The following is a 22,787-nucleotide window of genomic DNA, read 5'->3' on the forward strand; positions in this document are numbered from 1 at the left end:
AAATTCTGCAAAACATGGCCCCTCCAGGAAATTCCTGACTTGTGTGGCGGATAACTTCCTCCTACAGAAAGTAGAGGAAGGAACTAGAGGATCGGCTATCCTTGACTTGATCCTAACCAACAGAGATGACTTAGTGGATAAAGTAGCAGTTACAGGAACTCTGGGGGAAAGCGACCATGTTGTACTTGAGTTCTTGGTTCTAAGGGAAGCAAAAGCCGAGTGTACTCAAACGCGTACCCTGGATTTTAGGAAAGCTGATTTTAATAAACTCAGAACAATGATCAGTAAGGTCCCATGGCAAACAATGCTAGCGAGAAAAGGAGTCCAAGATGGGTGGGAACTTTTAAAAAAGGAAATTCTCAAGGCACAATCACAAACAATTCCAACAAGAAGAAAAGGTGGAAGACAACAGAAGAAGCCAATGTGGCTTCACAAAAAGCTTAGGGATGACCTGAAAACAAAAAAGGACACATATAAGAAGTGGAAAGAAGGCCAAGTAACAAAGGAAGAGTACAGGCAGGTAGCACAGAATTGCAGGGATGGCGTCAGGAAGGCTAAAGCGGAGAACGAGGTGAGGTTAGCGAGGGATGCTAAAAACAACAAAAAGGCTTTCTTCAGCTACGTGCATAGTAAAAGGCAGAGGAAAGAAATGGTTGTTCAGCTATTAAATAAGGATGGCAAAATGATAACAGATGACAAAGAAAAGGCAGAGGTGCTCAATTCCTACTTTGGCTCAGTCTTCTCCCAAAAGAGGGTCTATGACCCCCCTGGCAAAGGCGAAGTACAGGCTGAAGGGGCAGGATTGCAGCTTGAGATCGACAGGCATATGGTCAAGGAACACCTCATTACTTTGAATGAGTTCAAATCTCCAGGGCCAGATGAACTGCATCCTAGAGTAATAAAGGAACTGGCAGAAGAACTCTCAGAACCGCTGTCTATTCTCTTTGAGAAATCATGGAGGACCGGGGAAGTGCCAGATGACTGGAGGAGGGCTAACGTTGTCCCTATCTTCAAAAAGGGTAAAAAGGAGGAACCTGGGAACTACAGACCAGTCAGTCTGACATCAATCCCTGGGAAAATTCTGGAGCAGATCATAAAGCAATCCATCTGGAAGCACCTTGACAACAATGCCGTGATTACTCGAAGCCAACATGGATTTGTCAAAAACAAGTCCTGCCAGACAAATCTGATCTCATTTTTTGATCAAGTCACCTCCCTTGTAGACCGTGGGAATGCTGTAGACATCATATACCTCGACTTCAGCAAAGCTTTCGACAAAGTGCCCCATGATATCCTGATGAGCAAACTTGCTCGAAGTGGGCTAGATGAAACAACGATCATGTGGATCCACAGTTGGCTACAGAATCGGACTCAAAGAGTGCTTATCAATGGGACCTTCTCAAGCTGGGGAGAGGTAACGAGCGGGGTACCGCAGGGCTCAGTCCTGGGCCCAGTGCTCTTCAACATTTTTATTAATGACTTGGAGGAGGAGGTGCAGGGAATGCTGATCAAATTTGCAGATGACACAAAATTGGGAGGGATAGCTAATACTTTGGAAGACAGAAACAAAATTCAAAGTGATCTGGATAGACTGGAGTGCTGGGCAGAAAACAACAGAATGGCATTTAATAGGGACAAATGCCAAGTTCTGCACCTAGGAAAAAGAAACCAAATGCACAGTTACAAGATGGGGGATACGTGGCTCAACCACACTACGAGCGAGAAGGATCTTGGAATTGTCGTCGATCACAAGCTGAATATGAGCCAACAATGTGATGTGGCTGCAAAAAAGGCAAATGCTATTTTGGGCTGCATTAATAGAAGCATCGCTTCCAAATCCCGGGAAGTACTAGTTCCCCTCTACTCAGCACTGGTTAGGCCTCATCTGGAGTACTGTGTCCAGTTCTGGGCACCACACTTTAAGAAGGATGCAGACAAGCTGGAGAGGGTTCAAAGGAGGGCAACAAAGATGATCAGGGGACTGGAAACAAAGTCCTATGAAGAGAGACTGAAAGAACTGGGCATGTTTAGCCTTGAGAAGAGAAGACTGAGGGGAGATATGATAGCACTCTTCAAGTACTTGAAAGGTTGTCACAGAGAAGAAGGCCAGGATCTCTTCTTGATCATCCCAGAGTGCAGGACACGGAATAATGGGCTCAAGTTACAGGAAGCCAGATTCCGGCTGAACATCAGGAAAAACTTCCTGAGTGTCAGAGCAATACGGCAATGGAACCAATTACCTGGGGAGGTGGTGGGCTCTCCCACACTGGAGGCCTTTAAGACGAGGCTGGACAGCCATTTGTCAGGGATGCTCTGACTTGGATTCCTGCATTGAGCAGGGGGTTGGACTCGATGGCCTTGTAGGCCCCTTCCAACCCTACTATTCTATGATTCTATGATTCTATGATAAGTAGTACATAACTGTACATGACTATATTCCAATCCTTCTCCCATAATAATAAACAAGAAGTCATGATTAAGCAGCCAGGTGCTGCTACACTTTTATAAAGTCACCCAGCTGCTACTTGTGAGTAAGCTTACATTTTCACTGGAGCTGCAGATATGCACACTTACTGGAGAGCAAGCCCAGTTGAACTCATTGGGCTTCTTAGTGAGCCTAGGACTGGGTTGGCGAAGTTTCAGGTCTCTGAAGAAATTAGGAAAGAGAGGCATGTGGCTATTGCTTCTTGTGAGTAAGCTTAGTGATCTCTCAGTGGCAACTAAGTAACCACAGCCTTGCCTACAATAGTATGGCTGTACAAGTGAAGTGCCCGCAAAGAAGTCCTGCTTTACTTTCTTTGTCAAATACGTATTCTGAACTCCGTGGGACCACAGGTGGCAGGGCATTGAACTTTAAAACCAGTCTTTTCTTTTAATTGATTGTCTGAGCCTGGCACTTAATTGTATGCTACGTATTTTTATTAATCATTATTATTATATTATATGGCACCATCTGTATACATAGCACATTACAGAATGTCATAAGCAAAAAAAGGGGCATACAGTTCACATTTCAGCAGTGTGTGTGGAGTTGTGGGGGAGTCTGAGAGGATAAAAAAATGGAACAGCATGGTCAATTTCATGTGGCTACAGCTCTGAAATAGTAATACTATTTTAATTTGCTCCCCATTCCCTGCCCCAAATCTCTGAATTGTTACATTTGATTATTGACACATTATATGATGCAGCTGAAATGTCCCCCCTCCCCAACCCACACCAGGTTATTTGATTATGATTTACTGTGCAGATTATTTTTCCTTTCATGTACTAGGTTTAGCCACCCCTGTAGACTTGAAGCTGAAGTTGATACCCATCCTGCAGCATATGCACCACGATGCCAGCCTAGCCTCCAGCGCTCGCCAACTACTCCAACAACTGGTGACATCCTACCCGTCCACCAAGATGGTCATTGTTACTTTGCACACCTTTACCTTGCTTGCTGCTTCCTCTCTGGTTGATATTCCCAAGCAGGTAACAACCTCATTTTTGCTGAACATATAGGGTACCACCCAATGGTGCTCCAGTGCTACTTAGTGACATTGTGCTAGTGTAAACATATTGAGAAATACAATCATGTAGTCACAAGTAATTTCATTTTAAACTCACAGATACAGCTCTTACTGCAGTACTTGAAGAATGACCCGAGAGAGGCTGTAAAGAGGCTTGCTATCCAAGATCTAAAGTTACTTGCGAATAAAACTCCACATACTTGGAGCAGAGAGAATATTCAGGTAGGTAAATACTACGGGTTGTATCAACCACCCCATTTGAGTGCATAAGCCAAGCCCAGAGAACCTGCCCACATTGCACTGTGATGCAACTGTCGGATGTAGTGTGGGAGGAACTGGGCAGCATCACATACCTGTGCTTGTTGTATTGTATGAATGCTGGGAGCTGTTTTGGGGGCTCCAGTCAAAAAGCAGGATAAGAAACAAAACAAAAACAACATGCATTTCTGGTAGCATATCCAGTTATGGCTAAGGTTAAAGTGCTCTTCTTAATCAGCTCAAAAGGCATGGGTGACTGAGGGACAAACTGGTGGCAGGCCAGATTAGACTTAGACTGCTTAACTGGTGCCATGACTGGTTTAGGGAAGACTGGTCTGTTACACGCTTGAAAATGACCTCTATAGTGTTTTCTCTATATCTACCCCATAGAATGTAGGTCATCTCATTATCTTGTTCTACCACCCTCGCATAGTGCTTTTCCACCTTAGTGCCTGGAGAGTACAGTGCTGGAACGAAATAGTCTGTGTCAAGGGGAGCCACCACTTTATGAGACATGCTACAGGTTTACAGCAGCAGTGCAGAGAGTTTGCTCCATGCAGAACATTAGAAGATTCATTCACCTACTAATAAAATGTGACCTGTAGATCAGCCCTTGAACAAAAAGCAAAAAAGATACTTCTCTTTTGGAGAGAAGACCTACATCTAGAGTGCAATCCTACATCTAGAGTGCAATCCTAAGTACATTTAGGTAGATGTACATCACATCGAGTTCAATAGGTCAGTGCGCTTAGGACTGCAGCCCTAATTGTTCAGGGTCTCCCAAGCCTCCGGAGCAGATTTGTGGTGATTTGACACTGTACATGATGATGGGGATTTGGCAATTTTTAGAGTTTACTTGTCCAAATCTTATACGTAGAGCAGACTACAACTGGTTGGTACGTGCTTTGTGGTCTGTGAGCATCTTCTCAAGTCATCTGCTGAGTTGGTATATTGTTACAGCATGTTCACAACTATTCTAACCATTCAGGAGAAAGTTTGAGTTTGGGACACTCTCTGAGTGAGAAGTAAAAGGTCAGTTTGGCTAGAATAAATCTCATGCTGGGACTAATCTCACATAGGCGGTGATAGGTGTGAGGGAGGGAGACAGAAATGTGGGTGCTAGGCAAGCAAGAAGATTGAGAAATTGTGTGAAAAAGACATAAGAGGTAAGGGACCTATAGGACAGAGGGCTCAGAGGCAGGGTAGCTGAAGCAAAGGGTAGAATAAAGAGCAGTCTGACAAGTAAGACTTTGTGGGTAAGACAGGTAAAACAGGCACAGGTCTGAGCATACAGAAGGTTAGGGCGCAACCCTATGCATGTTTAGACACAAAAAAGCCCTACAACTCCCAGCATGGCCCAGCCAGCCTGCCCCGCTGGGGAATGCGGTGTTGTAGGACTTTTTTCTGTCTAAACATGCACCAGGTTGTACCCTTAAAGTAGTAAGATATCAAGGAAAGGAAGGGCTAAGGAAAAACTGTGTCTGGGTATGGAGGACCTCATCCAGGACCTAGGGACAGGATGGATTTGTGGTATTTTCATGAAGGGAATTTTGGAGCTGGGGGACTTCAAGCCAGGGATCTATGAGCACGGCAAGTACAAGAGCTCTAGTGTGTGTGATTTGAACTGACCAGCCAAGCCCTAGTCTTGTAAAAATTATTAAAGCATTTGTTGAGACAGATGACTTGTTGAGTTGAGAATTGTTTCTGTTTTGCTGAATTCTCCTGTGGCTAGTGGTGTGAAACAAAGGTACATGTCAGCTGTGATGTTGTTTATTGTAGTTTATTTTGTTTCAGCCATGCTCAGTGATGCACTGAAAAGTTCTAGCAAGAGGTGTTGCAATTCAGACAGATGGTGGCATTTTAAATGTCTGCTATTTTCAGGCTGAAGTCGAAGGCTGAGGAGAAAAATTAATTGGAGATGTGCCTTCTGCTGACATCTCTGTTTTGCTGTCTCTTGCTTTTGACAGTATTCTGTACTGCTAGGGGCTCCTGCTCATATTCTGCAGAACTTTTTAATGGGTCCTGATCCCATGACTGGAACTCTGTGGTGTAACTTGACTTTTGATTTTGAGTTGTGGAATGTGCTTCTAATATTTCTGATGTTCAAGCAGCATATGTAGCCCAGACTGGGCAACCCACATGCAAGAGGGAGGTAGCAGTAGGGTTCAGTGAAGTCCAAGCTTTGCAGAACTACAAAATACCTTTAGAAATCCTAAGGACGAACTCAGAACCATTCTAATGAGGATTGAGTGTACTCAGTGGCAATGGAACTATTGCGGGGCAGTGGCTGGGTGGGAAGGGGAATGGAATGGAGTATCATAGAAGAGGGCATGTGCTGATTGACTGAAACACTGAGAAGGAACATTCCACCCTGCAACATTTTATTGCAGGTCCTAGTTGTGGCCTTCCTAATACAATTTCATATGTAAACAATACATAATCCTTTTGGTAAGGAGCTTTCTCAAGTATGAATTGATTGATTTCTTTATTGGTTAAACTGGTATCCCGGACTTGCAACATAAAATGCTCTTACTGAGGTATTCAGCCCCTGGTGTAACCCCATCCCCAAGCTGTGATGTAGGGACTGCCAGACTGCAGCTCATCGAAACTTCCATGTGAACTAATCAGGAGTAGCTTGGAAGCAAATGTGGCGCTAGACCAAGGCTGCTGATGGGAGGCACAAGGGATTCCTTTGCGTACAGCAGGGGTGGGGAACCTCTTTCAGCCTGAGGGCCAAATTCAATGTCAGAGAAGCTGTTGGGGGCAGCATTCTATTGTTGAGGGGGCAAAGGGGGAGTGGCCAAAGGCACAAAGGAGTGGGACAAAAAAATACTAGTATATTTTAGCTTAAAGCTTTTACTGCCAGTAGCTAAGCCTTAGGAGAGGCATTTCAACCTCTTAGGGGGTGGGGGACTGCACAAAAGCTGGGAAACTACCAAACGATTGGTGGTTGGGAGAAAGGAGTTTGGCCAGGGAAAGGTGGTGTGGCCTTCTGGGGATCCCAGGAGGGCCAGATTTGGCCCTCAGGCCTGAGATTCCCCACCCCTGCCATACAGCATCTCCAAACCCTGCATTCCACTCATTATGGCCAGGGTCTGGATCATACCTGGTGGGTTATGGTGTGCTTTATTTGAATATGCTGCCCAGGACTGTATATTAGCTGAAATTCAGAACCTTGTTCCCTTAAAACTGAGTCAGTATAGTCAGCCCCCATAGATCTGAAAACTGGAGGGCAGGACTTCCTAACAGGCTTTATTCCTTGTATCTCTCTCTTTCAAAATTAATTGCTAGAAGTAGTATTTCCCATCATTTATCCACAGAGGGATCTGAGAAGATGTCATTATTTTACATACCTTTTCCTTTACCAAAGGTCCTGGTTGCTTTTTGATAGCACCCTTTGCACCCCACTCTATTAAGCTGTTCTATGTTGATTAAGGGCACATTCCTATCTGGATAGTGACCTGCCTCCAAAATTGGAGGCTGCTGACTATCCTATGCAGGGTAGCTGGAGCATGGAGGGGATCCTTTCCTCTGCTCCAGCTGCCCTGCATTTTTGCCTAGACAGTTTTGCCTGTCTTGGCCCAGCTTTGGAAAGGGAAGGGGCCTGGAGACATGATAGGAAGCTGTGTAAAGCAGCATCTGCGGTCTCCTCCCCTCCCAGCCCCTGGGACTGCCCCCTTTTCCCCATCTCCACACTCTGTTTCCAACCACAGAGACACAGCTGGCGTGGAGATAAACATGCCAGCTATTGGGGGGGGGGGGGAGTGTGGTTTCTGGGAACCAAGGTCAGAGCCAGGGCAGCGTCTAGTGGTCATAGAACTGTTCCCTCACAGAGTGACGTAATTGGAGTCTGACATTGAATTTTACCCCTGCCTCCCTAATGGACTGGGAAACTGTTTATAGTTCTTGTACAGATTATAGAACTATAGGTTATAATTCTTGTAACTGTTTTTAGTAGCAGCTGATTTCTAAGCACACCTGGAACAAAGCTGAAAGTTGACTTCTCACAATAAATGATAGTGATAATAAAAAATAAAGAAAGATCAAACCAGGCTCAGTTTTATAGAATCTAAATTCCATTTTTTAGGGTGCAATCCTACACATGTTTAGACAGAAAAACGTCCTGAGGAATGCTGGGAGTTGTAGGACTTTTTCTGTCTAAACATGCATGGGATTGTGCCCTTAATGTCCTTATTGTGGGTATTTTTTTCAGTGACTCAGAAGTTAAATTCCCCTGTAACTGTGCCATTTGGTCACTGTGCTCAAGTTTTATTAAGGATTTATACCAGTCTGGCAAAATGCCAATAATGTGGTTTCCTGATATAAACCATGAGGAAGTGGTGGGAAAATGTGACAGATGAGTGCAAGTCTTTATCTTTCCCTTGAGATTTAGTCTGACTGGTGAGATTAATATCATTGTTCTGTTACCTGTTGCAAAAGAAAAAATAGCTAGTTGAGTAATTTAAAAAAAACACTATAGAGGGCACAATCAAATTTCACTTTTAGTTTTCTTATTAATAATTCCTGGTTTTGCATGAACAGGACCCCATTTATCATTGTGTGAAAGTTCCAAACTACTTGTGGAATATTGCTTTTTCCATCTGGCGAGTCGTGATGGAACAAATGTAATTACTTTGGAGAACACTGTGCAGCACTCAGTGGAAAGCAAATTCATTAATGATCTGTGAAACAAAAGTTCCCTTGGTTGGTGTAGTCTTATACAGTTGCATCATTTTTTTAAATGCTGATCTTCCTCCCTTGCCCTATAGTCAGGTTGTTGTAGTTAATTGCATATTATTAATTGTACTTTAAAATGCAATATTTAAAAGTAAGGATATTATAGTCTGTGCTCTGTTCATTGTTTGCACATGAAGATAGCAAGAGTCTGGATTTTGGCAAGGATTGGGGATTCTGAAAATCTGAGTGTTTGTTTGTTGTTGTTTTTAATGTTTTTAAACCAGAGTTTTTCCCCCCATTGGAAGTGGATTAAAAAATGTGCAGGTAAAATCTGCTGAAATGCAGAAATTAGGGTGGATTTGTTTATGGCTTCTTTTGGGTTGTGTTGTTCTTTTTCGTAGCCTCTGTGCAGTCCCGCAAATGGGTTCTGGGCCTGTGCAGAGCTCAGTTCAGGAAACATTTATAGCTTGGCTAGAGTTTTAAGGAGTTTCTCCAACCTGGTGCCTTTCAGGTATTTTGGCCTACAACCCCCATTATCCTGACCCAGCTGGGGAGGATGGGAGTTGTAGTCCAAAGCATCTGGATAGCGCCAGGTTGGGGAAGGCTGGGCTATGTGCACGCTCAAGAGGGCAATATTCCTGCCTTCTCACTCAGTTTTCTTTTGACCACCATTGGAAACTTCACTGCATTCACTAAAACATTAAAAACAATAATTAACAGATGGATTTCTTTGTGACTTCAGTTCCACTAACCTCCTGCTGCCCTCTTTTTCCTTTTTGCCACATCCAGCCTTTGCCAAAGCATTCTTTGAAAATCCAGAACTGCAGCCAGAATAGATTGATCAGATCTGATGCCATAAAACTTGATGCTGCACTTACTGCTGTTCCAAATGAAGTGTCCAGTGCTGCTCTCTCGATCCTTGCCCTTCTTGACTGACTAAACTAGCCGAGGAGTTTCTACTGGGTGGGTCCTGGGTATGGTGAATACATCCTTGCAAGAGGGGGTGGTACCTGCTGTCTTGAAAGAGGCAGCGTTGTGACCACTCCTCAAGAGGTTTACTCTGGATACATGGTACTAGGCAGCTATTGCCCAGACACAAATATGCCCTTCTTGGGAAAGGTTATTGAGAGAGTTGTGGGAGGGCAATAGCAGACATTTCCTGTGGGATACCAATTACCTTGACCATTCCAGTCTGGATTCAGGCCTGATTTGGGGACTGAATCGACCTTGGTTGTCCTGATACATGACTGTTACTGGGGGAGCGGGGCTTGCTACCCTGTTGCTCTTACTGGTTCTTTCAGGGCTCTTGATACTGTTGACCATGGTATCCTCCTGGACTAACTTTATGAGATGGGTATCAGAGGCACTGTTCTTCGGTGGTTCCTGTCCTGTCTGCAGGGCCAGTCCTAGTTCGTAGTTTTGGGGGAGCTCTCATCTACCCCCTGGCATTTAGGATGTGGGGCACTATTTTGTCCCCAGTGTTATTTACTATGTATATGAAGTTGTTGGGGGTGGCCATCAAGGGATTTGGAGCGAGGTGCCATCAGTATGCTGATGATACCCAGCTCTGTTTCTCTGTAACATCTGAATCGGAAGCTGTGCAAGCCTTGGGCCCATCCCTGGATGCAGTGGTGGGTTGGATGAGGGTCAAACTGAATCTTGGCAACATACAGGCTCTGTGGGCAAGTGGCTCCCATGTCTGAGAACTGGCTCAGTTGTCTGCTCTATAGGGTTATACTCCCCTGAAGGATCAGGTGCATAGGCTGGGGGTGCTCATTGATCCAGCACTGCCCCTGAAGGCAAAGATGTCTTCAGTGGCTAGGAGTGAGTATTACCTGATCTGGCAGGTGAGAGAGTTACAGCCATTCCTGGAGAGGGATAGTTTGACCATTATAGTCCATACATTGGTAACCTTAAAATTAGATTACTGCAATGTGCTTTACATGTGGCTGCCCTTAAGATTGGTCTGGAAGCGGCAGTTGGTGCAGAATGCTGCAGCCAGGTTGGTAATGGGAGCAGCTTATTGCCAGCATATTACCACATACGTCAAGTGGGAGTTGCACTGGCTGCCTATATGCTGCCAGGCCAGATTTAATGTTTTGGTACTTGTTGACAAAGCCCTAAACAACTTGGGACTAGATAATTAAGAGAGCACCTGATCCTCTGCCAGCATGCTCTGTTGCTGTGCTCATCAGGATGTGGTACCCAAGATTTCAGAGGTTCGGTCCATCATGGCTAGGAATGGGACCTTTAGTGTCATAGCCTCCACTCTCTAGAGCTCCCTACTGCTACAGATCAGGCAGGTGCCAACCCTTCTGGGTTTTCCATGCTTAAGGAAAGCATACATTTTCCAACAGGCATTCCTAGGAAGGTAATCTTGTCCTCTATATGAAGTCTTGTTTTTGTACATTGCTTAGAAATGTCTTTAATATAAGCAATTCATAAATGTTGTTAATAAATAAAGTGTAACCCCTTACTAATTTCAATGGCTGTAGAAGATTGCAGTTTTTGCTGTCTTTCATCACTGCTGCTAGCTAGTCAAGCCGTAATTGTTAAGGTCAAATAGATTCCTTATGCTTATTTTTGAGAGATCTGTGTCCTAAAGGATGTGTAGGCCACTTGAATATACCAGAGACAGAAAAACCTAGACCGTTGTATGACATGGAGCATTATTTTTTTCTTTTCTACCAATGTCTACGATACATTCTTTACACCAAAATATGTGTTGTTTAAGTAAGAAATCTTTTGCATAGATAGGGCTAGGGGCTCTGAATGTATTTAGTCATACCTGAACCTTAAATGGTGATGCTATCTTAATGCAGTGCTTACAAGAGGTTTTATTCTGCCTCCTGCTGCAGCACAGTATTAAAGCTATCATGCTTGTCAGTAAGGTATAAGAATTTTTCATGGTGTTTAATTTTTCCTAACCGTTAGCCGTAAGTTTGCACTTGAATGACACTTGCTTTGTTAATATAAATGGATGGGACCCTTGCCATGGGGTCAGAACAAGGATTCTTATGTCTGATAGTTGACACATGTTCATCAACGATGATTGCACCTTTAAGTGATGGCTTGCATGGGTGAAAAAGCCGTTCTGGATGAGAGACAGCACAGGCAAAGCTCTCCTATCTCCTCAAGCAGGAAGCTGGCAGGTGTGGGCAGTTTGTGGCCCTCCAGATGTTTTGACCTACAATTCCCATGCCTTGTCACTGGCTACCCTGGCTAGGACTGATGGAGTTTGTAAGCCAAAACATCTGGAAGGCTCCAAGTTGCCTACTCCTGGTGTAGCAGCTAAGAGTGTGAGCTGTGAGCCAGGAAGCCCCAGTTTTGCCTGTTGGCATTAGGCTCTCAGCCATGGCTCCCCTACTTACATTATGGGAATCACATTGACCTCCTTTACCAGGTTATTGGAAGGAGCACTGAGATGTGTGTAAAGCACTTTCAATGCATAGGTGCTATATAACTGCTAAGTATTATTTAATATTACTAATAACAATGTTTTTCAATTGAGATTCTTCCCAGGCTGAACTCTGAATTGTCATGTGATGTACATGTATGTGTAAATCATCTGTGATCAACACATGTTTGAATATTTGTTATTTTTCGTATGGAAAATTGTTTCCTTGTACTAAAATTATGATTTTTCCTGGCTTTTAGGCACTATGTGAATGTGCTCTTCAGACTCCTTATGACAGCTTGAGACGAGGCATGTTATCTGTACTTTCCACACTGTCGGGGACAATAGCCATCAGACAGTACTTCAGCATTGCTCCAGGTATGAATAGATTAGATTAGTCCAATTCTGGCATGATTTCATTTTTTTTTTTCTTGCAAGGATTAGTATAAGTGGTGCTTTTTAGCCTTTTGAGCACTGTTAATCATGAACAGTGTATTTTCTTGGAAGACGCTGAAACATTTCACATACCGCAGAGCTGATTTTAATCACGCTATAGGACCATGATAATAACTGAAATTATGAACTGAGTATCTAGCTGAGTGACATTCACTAGAAATTTCCCCAGGGGCCAACTGCATTTAGAAATGGCTACACAGGTAATGAAATACATTATTGGTGCAGATCAATTCCAACCAGCATTACAGCTGCCTCCCATTTTAGTATTCCCAGACCACTCCTATGCACATGAGTGTACATATGTTTACACCAGCCTTCCCCAACCTGGTGCCCTCCTGAGGTGTTGGGCCACAGTTCCCTGCATGCCTCAGCCTGCCCTGTAGTTCAACACAAGTGGAGGACACTGGGTTGGGGAGTGCTGGTGTATGTATATTAGGGATGTATATCACTGGGAAATCTGGCCTTTTTTGGGCTTGCTGGATTTCCGCAGTGCCCCCAATCAGCTTGCATTTGCGAACCAAGCTGCAGGTTTCTTCCCAAAATCCGGGAACATTTTCATTTTTAAAAAATGTAAATAGCAATTTGAGCAAATTGCAGCTGTAAATTGCATACTTCGTGCAAATTGTGGTTATAATTCGTGGAAACTCTGGCCATAATTTACAGAAATTGCGACCATAATTTGCATGAATTACACAATTTGTGGCCTCAATTTGTGCAAATTGCTGCTTACATTAACAATAAACAACAACTGAAAAACTGTGAACTGGCCCGACTCAATGCAGGTCGAGTCAGGCCAGCTCACGGGACAGCGAGCTGAAGTCCAGGGGGCTGAGCTGATGAAAGCTCAGCGAACTCCACCCCCTGGGCAGATTTCTCTGACATCCCTAGTGTATATACACATTGTGAACCTGTTCAGACATTGCACTAAGCCATGATGGTTAGTGTTTTTGAGCTAAGTATGCTGGTTTAGCGTGACGTCTGAATGGGGGTCAGACCCAACCATATTGGTTTATTAACCATGCACAAACTACGCTCACTAACCACCTGCTGTGAGATGGTTAGCGGTGCGAACCATGGCTTAGCATGATTAGATTAGTCCAATCTAACTTAGCATGACATCTGAACAGGCCCTGTGGTTAACTGAGTGCTTCCATATAGCTCAGCGACAGGAGCAGCCGAAAACAGCCGTTACAGGAGCGGGGCTGCTGATGGCTGTTGGCAGCCATTTTTTTCCTTCTTTCTGCTCCCATTACAGAAATAACCAAAAAAATACATAAAAACAAAATGTGCAAAATTGCCATATATCACTAACGTGTGCATTTGTACATGCGCAAGTGCATGTTTTAGAGATATATGGGGATAAGGTTCATTTTAGACATATACTGAGATTTTACACATATGTGCGAATGTGCATTTTACCAATATGGAGATTTTTGCACAATTTTCCACTGTTTTTATTAATTTTTTGGCACTTTCTGTAAGGGGAGCGGAAAGAAGGAAGAAAATGGCCGCCAACGGCCATCAGCAGCCCCGTTCCTGTAATGGCTGTGTGAGCCACTGAGGCTGCTGCGATGCGTGAGGGAGCAGCTGGAGGACTGCAGGAGGGAGGGTGGTTAGAGAATAGTTAGGCTAACCACCCTGCCCCAATGGGAGTCTGAACTGGGTCACTCACTCACAACTTTCCATGTTAGCTAAGTTGCTTGTTGCTTGTACTTACTGGCTAAGGAAGACATCCACATGCAGGACTGACTTAAACCAGTACTACAGCCACAAATGTCTTAGGATGTTAGAGCGTGGGCCACATGTAATTCCCACATCTAGTTTAATCAGTAGGTTGATGCCTTCTGTTTTGTGTCCTGATCCAGTTCCTGTCCAGTCCCATTGGTTGCCTTTGGTGGTCCTTTTTGGTTTGAATGATATCTTTATATGCTCCTCCTAGGAACATAGGAAGCTGCATTATACTGAGCCAGACCATCAGTCCATCAAGCCCAGTATTGTCAACACTGACTGGCAGCAGCTCTCCAGGGTTTCAGGCAGGATTTTTCCTAGTGCTACTTGAAGAAGCGGAGGACTGATTCCTGGGATCTTGTGCCTGCGAAGCAGCTGCTCTGCTACTGAGCTTTGGCCCCTCCCCTAAGACCTCCCCTTGGAGGTCTTCCTCCACCGACTTCAGATTAGCATTTTAACCTTGCGATAAGCCCATGGGAGAAAGCAGACTGAGGAAATAGTGAGTTGTCCAAGGCCATCCAGCAGACTATTTTATTTCCTTATAAAATACTGATTAAATTTAGGATATATTCCAGTGGTTGGAGCTTGGATAGATTTGGGATAGGATGGGTCTGGAGTGGCCAAAGTGGCCAAAAGATTGATTGAATGGCTTGGACAATACAGTACAGTACCAGGCAGGCACGGGTCCACAAATGTAAAGTGGAAAAGAAAATACTGCATGAAATTTACAGCCGTGCTGTTTTGAAGTGTTCCTCTCTTTCTTATTTAGGAACAACGCCTACTACACCAAGATCATCTGATCTAATCAAACTGGCGCAGGAGTGCTGTTACCATAATAACCAGGGCACTGCAGCTCATGGAGTGCGCGTTCTGACAAATATAGCTGCTTCCTGCCAGGAAGAAGGTAATTCTAAAAAGCCATCCCAATAGAAATCACATTGGTTAATCCACTACCTGTACCTAGAAACTTCTATGTATAAGTCTGTATCAAAACCCACAATAGTTTTGAGCCAGTGCCCGTCCTTTGAGGGTTATCCAAAACAACTCATGGTTTAAGGAACTGGAAGTGCCATTTTTAAATTCATGTAGATTAAGTTGTTGAATATGTGGTGGTTGGACTGAATGGCCTTTTAGGCCCCTTCCAACCCTACTATTCTACAATTCTATGACCTCAGTGTCAACCTCGGACAAGGACAGGCAGATGGCTAGAACTCCCTTGAATTTGTCTTCTCCTCCTTCCCAGGACTCAGGTTCTCAGCAGCCAGCTGAGCAGTGGAGAATTATCCTTGGCCATTGCTGTCTCAGCACTAAATTTGGCTTCACAGACTGTGGGTGTTCCTAACCCCTCCCAGAAAACCCATAAGGCCCCCTGCCCCAATGGTATTGGGGAGAGCATCCCTGTTGTCATTGCAACCAAGAGACTTTTGCTTACCTGCTCAAGGCCAATGGAAGTGCTAAGCTATGCCTTTGTGGTCCAGCCAGGACCTTCTCTTCTGCCACACTACGTTTCTTTGGCTTTTTGGAGCTTGCCTCCACAGAGACCATATCCCCTACCCAAAGCACTCCTCCCCCTAGCCCCTGTAATTCAGGGGTCATCCCCTTACAGAATAATTACTATGTCTCCAAGTTTCAATGAGTTTAATCAGCAAGTTAATTAACTCTGTAATTGTAGATTAAAATTTGTTCGCTGATTAATCAGAGAAGCTGAGATTGAGGGGCACCCCACTGCCTGTGTAGGCTGCTCAGGCATCCTGCTCTTCTCTCATGTGCCAATTTGATGAAAAAGAACTCTAAAGATGGCATTGCTTTTCAGTTTGGGGCCAAATCTGACCCTCACCACTTAACTAATACAATGGCCTGCCTTCTAAAAATAAGAAACACATGCCAACTGGAGCTGACTGCATTTCAGTTGAAATCTCTGTCAATAGGTCGTTTAACTCTGGTGGGATTTCAATTTGATTTTGAAGCTGTCTTGGCAGTACTGTGTCGCTGCATGTTCTATATTCCAGATTTCCAAATTCATGCAAACATATTGAAGAGAAATTTTTGCCCTCTTTCACTATGAAGGGTAGCATGGTAACCAGAGGGATTCGTATTAAAACACTAAGGAATAATGTGTAGATCTTTGTCCTAGATCGTTTGCCGTTGGAGCAAGATGCAGTCTGTGGCCTTGAATCCCTCCTTGTTCTTTGCAGCCAGGACAGCAGTCCCGGTACCCAAGCAAATTTAAAGGTTGTATTAACTCATTTTACCTCTTCTTGTCTGTTGATTTATGTTAGAGGAACTGCAGGTTTTAGGTGTTTTTAGTGGGGGTGCTTTGTGCTCTTTTTTGAATACTTCTGCTACTTCTCATTAAACATGGAAGTATATACCCAAGCATTACAAAACCAGAGCATTGCAAAGTCAGGACTCAAGAACTTAGCAGGTGGGACTTTGGGAGGCATCAAGGAGGATTTAACCCGTTTACTGCCATTGAGTGCTGGTCAAAGGAGAGAATGGCAAGAAACCCAAGTCTGGACTCTTAATATGCCAGAGCCGATCATTTGACAAGCTTTGCTCTCAAAAACTTTTCCAGATGAGGCCTGTTTCCTAGTCTGAACAACAACAGGAATCTCCTCCTCTTCCCTGGCAGAGAGCTGCCTGTGCTTCACCTCACCCTACCAACATTTTGATGGTGTTTTGCCTGGCCTTTTGCCTGTGCTGCTCCTTGTCTCACCCAGTTTTTGCCTCGCTGTGCTCTTGTGAACTTACCGCCCTATATAACCAAGGAGTGAGGACTGACAGGCAAATGGAGATAATGCCTTTATTGGACCAAGCGGAGATAAAAATACTTGACAAGCGGACATATTGTTCGCCTGGCTTAGGTGTTCAGTGCAATGATAAGAAGTAATGTTATAGGTTTGGGCTGTATATAACCTGAGTCTGGCCCATGGAAAAATGGAACTGTTGGAGGACTGGAGCAGAGATGAGACTTATAGTGCTAACCTGTGCATGTGTACTCAGAACTATGTTTTGCTGAGTCTACTGGGATTGACTTCCAAGTATGCATAGGGTTGCAGCTTTAGACTTCTTTATTAGACACCTTTTTAAAAGGAAATTGGTTCTCAGTAAATCTATTTAAGATTGCATTATAAGATTTATTCAGTGGTCCAGTTTGGATGTAATCGTTTAGCATTGCAGGCTTGTACTCTCCACCCCACCCCTCTTCTGGTGTGGCTGCGAGGAGATTATAAGCATTGGTTTTTCATTACATTCACACTGGGAACTCTAGTAGGTTTAAAGTTTAAATTATGGTTTGTGCAAACAAGACAGGATCATAAACAACTTTTATTTTGGCTTGTTTCAATAAATCATCATTTAAACAAACCATTGGTTGTCATTCTTGGATGTAATCATAAACTCTGATTAGTTTTAAACCAGGAAGCAAATGCTTCCCATTTCGTTTATGGCTGGCCAGAGGAGGAGAAGGTTGCGGGGAACCCATGACCGTAAGGCTCATTAACAGCACTAAACTGTGATTTAGCGCTAGGTCCAAACTGGGCTAGATCTTCCCAGAGACCTGGTGCGTGAGGAAGTAGTAGTTTGTTTCAGATTTTTCTGTATCTTAAACTATAAAAATTAGCCCATGGTGGAAATAATTGTTTTCCTGAATCCCCCCTGCATGTTCTTCGGTTTTGAAACTTTGATGATGTGGCCGAATATGTTTGTATTTTATGCTTTATGCTGGAGTTTTTGAGTAACATGAATGCTGTGATCAAAAATTAGTGCCTTTTGGAAGATGGTAGGTATGCAATGAATGCTGAAAGAATGTTGCTTGTTTTAATGCAGATAGCCCTCACTTGCATGGTGAAGCTAGCCAAGTGTCGCCCCCTTCTGAGCCAATCCATTGTTGAGTCCTTGTTGACACAGCTGCATAGTGCTCAAGATGCTGCCAGGATTCTCATGTGTCATTGCTTGGCAGCCATCGCCATGCAGTTACCTGTTTTAGGGGATGGAATGCTGGGAGACCTGATGGATCTCTATAAAATGATTGGATGTTCTGCTTCCGATAAACAGCAAGAGCTTTTGGTAAGAAACTTTGATTCAGGATAATTGTTCTCGATAACAACTGGACCTGTGTGGGATCAGATTGAATAAACCTTTAGTAAACTACTAGCAAAACGAGTTGTAGCCTGTGCACATAACAGTCAATTTTCTGTTTTGATAAATGGAGTGGAAAGCGCAATGTCTTTACAAGGTTGCTGTCTTTTTGCCAACTTTTCTCATCCTGGGATATATCTTTGACATCCATTTTTGCAAGACTACTTACTTCTCTTCAGATTTCTGGCTATCAAAACAACTGTAGATAAATGTGTAGTGTATTTAGATAGTAATTTTATATAAGAGTTTTGTCATTCCTGGTCTATCTGTGATACTAGAAGAATGTGACTACGAATTCACAAGAGGGTAAAAATGCCGTATGGCAAACCATCATGTTGCCACAAGATTGAAATCATATCTGAATAGCTACTTTAGATTAGGTCAAGGACAAATCTGTCAGTGGTTGTCAGGGATGCTTTGACTTGGATTCCTACACTGAGCAGGGAACTGGACTCGATGGTCTTATAGGCCCCTTCCAACCCTACTATTCTATCATTCTGCCCATGAGGCTCCAAAGCACAACCTATATTTTCAAAGCTGATACTCTTTTAACAGATATGAGGGATTGCTGTTGCCTGTATGCTTTGCTTGTGGCCTTTGTAATGGCTTTGTTGGCTGGGGATGATGGGAATTGTAGCCCAACACATCTGGAAGGCCCCAGATTGGGGAAGGCTGATCTAAGTGTTCATTCAGTAGACAGAATGGAGAGCTTGATAGACTATTGGCTTTTAAAATTAATGAATGTCTCTAGACCCCTTGGAGAGCCGTGAAATAAATGTGATGATTGGAGGAGCTGACATTATTTATATAGTGCAGGGGTGGGGAAATTCAGCTAGAGGGCCAAATTGCATTTCAGAGAAGTGCTTAGGGGCTGCATTCCAGTGATGGGTGGGGCCAAAGGAAGCAGGAATGGGATCAAAATTCAACACACACACACACACCCAGCATATTTCAGCTTAAAGCTCTTACTGCCAGTAACTAAGTCTTAGGAGAGCCATTTCAACCTTTTAGAATCAGGGGGGAAACTGCGGAAAAGCTGGGAAACCACCAAACGATCGGTAGTTGGGGGAACAGGGGTAGGGCCAGGGGAAGGGGTGTGGCCCTCTAGAGAATCCCAGACGGCCAGATTTGGCCCTGGGTCTGAGGTTCCCCACTCCTGATATAGTGCCTTGCCATTATACAGTCAGAGAGAAACCCCCGCAGAAAGACCCTTTCTGAAGTGTACAGCCAAAAAGACACAAGATGTGTAAAGACAGGAGTGGGAGTGATAGGGAGTTCAAAGTTCAGCAGAAGAAGAGATCAGTAATCCAAGAAAATCCATCCAGGAAAGCATGAGAGATCAGTTTTGAGAAGTTTCTTGCCCACAGGAAAAGATGCAGCGGAACAAATGCCAGTAGGAAGACAATTCTGAAGGTAAAGGCAGATAACCAAGAAAGGAGAAGTAGGAGAGACCACAGACCTACTGTGTGGCTTTAACAAGGAGACATGTGAGAATAGGAAGGGGACAAACAGATGAAGAAGAGATGAAGGTCAGATAATGAAGGAGAAAAAAGAAGAGCAAGGAAATGGGTTGATTTAAGAATGAGAGAATTTTAATTGTAATGCTGTAGGCGTATATGAAAGGAAGCCAGTGCACTGTTTAGAACAGAAGATGCTCTTCTTATTCATGCAACAAAGGCGTCTGCACCCCAAATCTAAAACATGTTGACTCGGGAGGAGTAAATCCCATCTGTTTCAGTGTGACTTTCTGCTTAGGAAAGTTGCAGCCTTATTATTCTGAATCCCTGTTCATTCCAGTAGGTGGCTCAGCGGGCCTGGTCTTTGCAAACACAGTGGAAAGTGTGTTCAAGATCAATGTTAGGCTTGAAGCTCAGTTGGAAGTGACCTTGGGATCAGAGTGGCTAAGCTATCAAACCAAAGTTATAGAAGATTATTCAGACATAATCCTAAACCATAGTTTAGTCTTATGGGTATGAACCTTCAGCTCCCTCTTCCCTACTTCCATCCCTCAGATGCAGTGATTAAATACTTCCATTTCTGGTTTAGCAGCAAACCATAGTTCATTGTTGCATCCAAACCTAGCAGTTGTTGTGGTGGTGGTGGTGGTATTATTATTATTAATAATAATAATATTAATAATAGTTAAAATAAGCAAATAATATCTGTTCATTGTATTGTATTATACAATATGCAGAAAAATCAATCTTCTTCCAATATCCTCAAAATAAAGTCTGATACAAGAATAAACTTGAATGAATTATGAGGTGGAAATACCACAAAATATATACCATATTTCTTAACATAAATCTTTCAAGAAGAATGTAGAGAAAAATAATATTTCACATTGGATATATTAAATACTTTTTACAGTAACCAATAAAAGATTTCTGCTTTTCTTTAAAGGCCCCTTTTTAATGTCTGCATTATTGCTATGGACCGCTAAACCAGCCAAATTTAGCTTGTTTTGAAGCTGCATTTGACTTGTATAGTGCTCCATAGTAGCTATGGAGCTCTATGCGGGTCAAATTTAGCTTCAGAACAAGCTAAATTTGGCCAGTTTAATGCTTTGTAGCGCTAATGTGGCCATCTTGTTTGTAAAAAAAGTAGGGGGTTTGCCTCTGTGGGAGGCGCTGGCTGCATGGGGCCCATGTGTTGCCCACCCCTGGTGTAAACCATGGTTTTCTCACAATCTGGGATTGCATACCACACTTAGATCATGTTTTATGATCATGATTCTGGTTGGGAGGCAAATTATGGTTTGCTGGTAAACAAAGAGCACAAATATTAATTGCTCTGTGCAGTGGTGGGGAGGAGGGAGCATGTGAACCCAAGGCTCATGCTCCTAATGCTAAACCAGTTCAGCATGTTTTGTTAGCCTCTGAGCGTTTTGTTTTTCATTCAGCCTTGGCCTATTAATTCTTTCTTCATTAGGTCTCTCTTGCTACTGTGATATTTGTTGCCAGTCAAAAGACTTTATCCTCTGAAGTGAAAACTGTTATCAAACACCAGCTTGAAAATGTCTCCAATGGGTGGACAGCTTACAGAATAGCCAGGCAAGCTTCCAGAATGGTATGTGGGATCAATGATTATGACTCAGGTTTTTCAGTAAGCAAGGCTAAACAACTGCAGTCAAATTTTATTCTTTGTACTTATTTCTACAGGCAATTTAAAAATATGTTTTTTTGGGGGGGGGTAAGGGAACCTTGTATTGGAGGCTGTGATGTGGAGTGGCTGCATTTTTGCTGGACTAGAGTCACTTGCTGTATCCCAAGGAAAAATGGGACTTTAAAATAGAGGTAGAATATGTGAGAGTGTGCCAAATTAAAATTAAAACCCCTCAGCTGCTTGCCAAATCAAGCTATTCTTCACAAAAGTTGGACGATGCCATTAGGAGCATGATGGGTTCTGAATACTGCTGTGCATACCAGCCTTGCTCCATCTGGCACCCTCCAGTTTGGCCATGCTCATGGGAGATGATGGGAGTTGTGATTCAATACATCTGATGAACACCAGGTTAGGGAAGGCTGATTGTTGATGGGAGCTTATGTCCTGAGCAGGGGCACCATTTCAGTGGGGAAGGGAAGATTCCCAGCAAGGTTCAAATGCCCGATCCATGGATATATTCAAGTTATAAATTCCAACACTGCTTTTTTTTTTTTTAAGCATTAACTTTATTTCGGATATGTCTCAGTTTCTGTTGTCTCATTTACTGAAGTGCCGATATCGTTGTGCTCTTTCTTTGACTGTGTGTCTCCTGTTGCCCTCCGCAGGGTAACCATGGCATGGCGAGAGAACTCTATCAAAGCTTGCTGACTCAGGTGGCTTCAGAACACTTCTACTTCTGGCTAAACAGTTTGAAGGAGTTCTCCCATGCAGAGCAGTGCCTAACAGGACTGCAAGAGGATGATTATAGCTCAGCACTTTCTTGCATTGCTGAGTCACTAAAATCTTACCACAGAGGAATAGCATCCTTAACGGTCAGTGTAAATTCCTTTTTTTCCCTTCTTCTTGCTCATTGCAGATCTGTAGGTTAAAGCAGTTGTCCTTTCACTTGTTCTGTTTTTAGGTAGACTCTCAAAGGCTTTCAAAAAAGCAATGGTGTGTTCACGCCCTGTCTGTTTCCACTGTGTGCTGGAACTTGGAGCTTCAAGGGAACTGTTGTTTCAGCAATGATTCACCTCTGGCTGATAGCTTATAAAGAGGCCCCACCCCTTTCTGACTGCCTGCCAGGCCCTGATCTAGGCTGGTGCTTACATGAGTTTTGCCCTCCTCCCAAGTAGACCCCTGTGCACCTAGCTGGCCACTTCATTAGCACCCCTGAAGTTCCTGCGGACACACGATCTCCTCTGGTTCTGTGGCCCTGTGGGGGTAATGAGAGCTGAGGCTGATGAGGCTTGTCAAAGAGCCAGCCAGGCAACCAGTGTGGAAACCTCTGGTCCTGTGGCATAGTTCAAAGGCTTCTCAAGATTGCTGGCAGTGGAGGGGTCCGTTGGGGGGCCCTGCTTCCCCTGCTCTTCTTTCGAGGAGACCCCAGGTTCCAGGTCAGGCAGGGCTGAACCCTAACAGATATACTGTCTCAAAACAATCATAGTTTACTCCGTTCATAACTTCAGCGGTGAAGT

The 22,787-nt window shown here is 43.7% G+C and overlaps 1 protein-coding gene across 2 annotated transcripts in view; it reads left to right on the top strand.

Annotated features, from left to right (window-relative positions):
• Window positions 1–22,787, top strand: part of INTS7 (integrator complex subunit 7) — a 54,951-nt gene that overhangs the window by 8,793 nt on the left and 23,371 nt on the right. For both annotated transcript variants that reach the window (XM_084828853.1, XM_084828854.1), the window contains exons 6-13: window positions 3,272–3,471; window positions 3,609–3,731; window positions 12,102–12,219; window positions 14,795–14,929; window positions 16,160–16,257; window positions 17,854–18,093; window positions 21,097–21,234; window positions 21,936–22,142. In XM_084828853.1, the coding sequence (XP_084684979.1) occupies window positions 3,272–3,471; window positions 3,609–3,731; window positions 12,102–12,219; window positions 14,795–14,929; window positions 16,160–16,257; window positions 17,854–18,093; window positions 21,097–21,234; window positions 21,936–22,142 (1,259 nt within the window). The remainder of the gene's footprint in view (window positions 1–3,271; window positions 3,472–3,608; window positions 3,732–12,101; window positions 12,220–14,794; window positions 14,930–16,159; window positions 16,258–17,853; window positions 18,094–21,096; window positions 21,235–21,935; window positions 22,143–22,787) is intronic.

The sequence above is a fragment of the Heloderma suspectum genome, chromosome 1 (genome assembly GCF_057233095.1).
Source record: "Heloderma suspectum isolate Gila_16-S chromosome 1, 16-S_ref, whole genome shotgun sequence".
In the NCBI taxonomy this organism is placed as follows: domain Eukaryota; kingdom Metazoa; phylum Chordata; class Lepidosauria; order Squamata; family Helodermatidae; genus Heloderma; species Heloderma suspectum.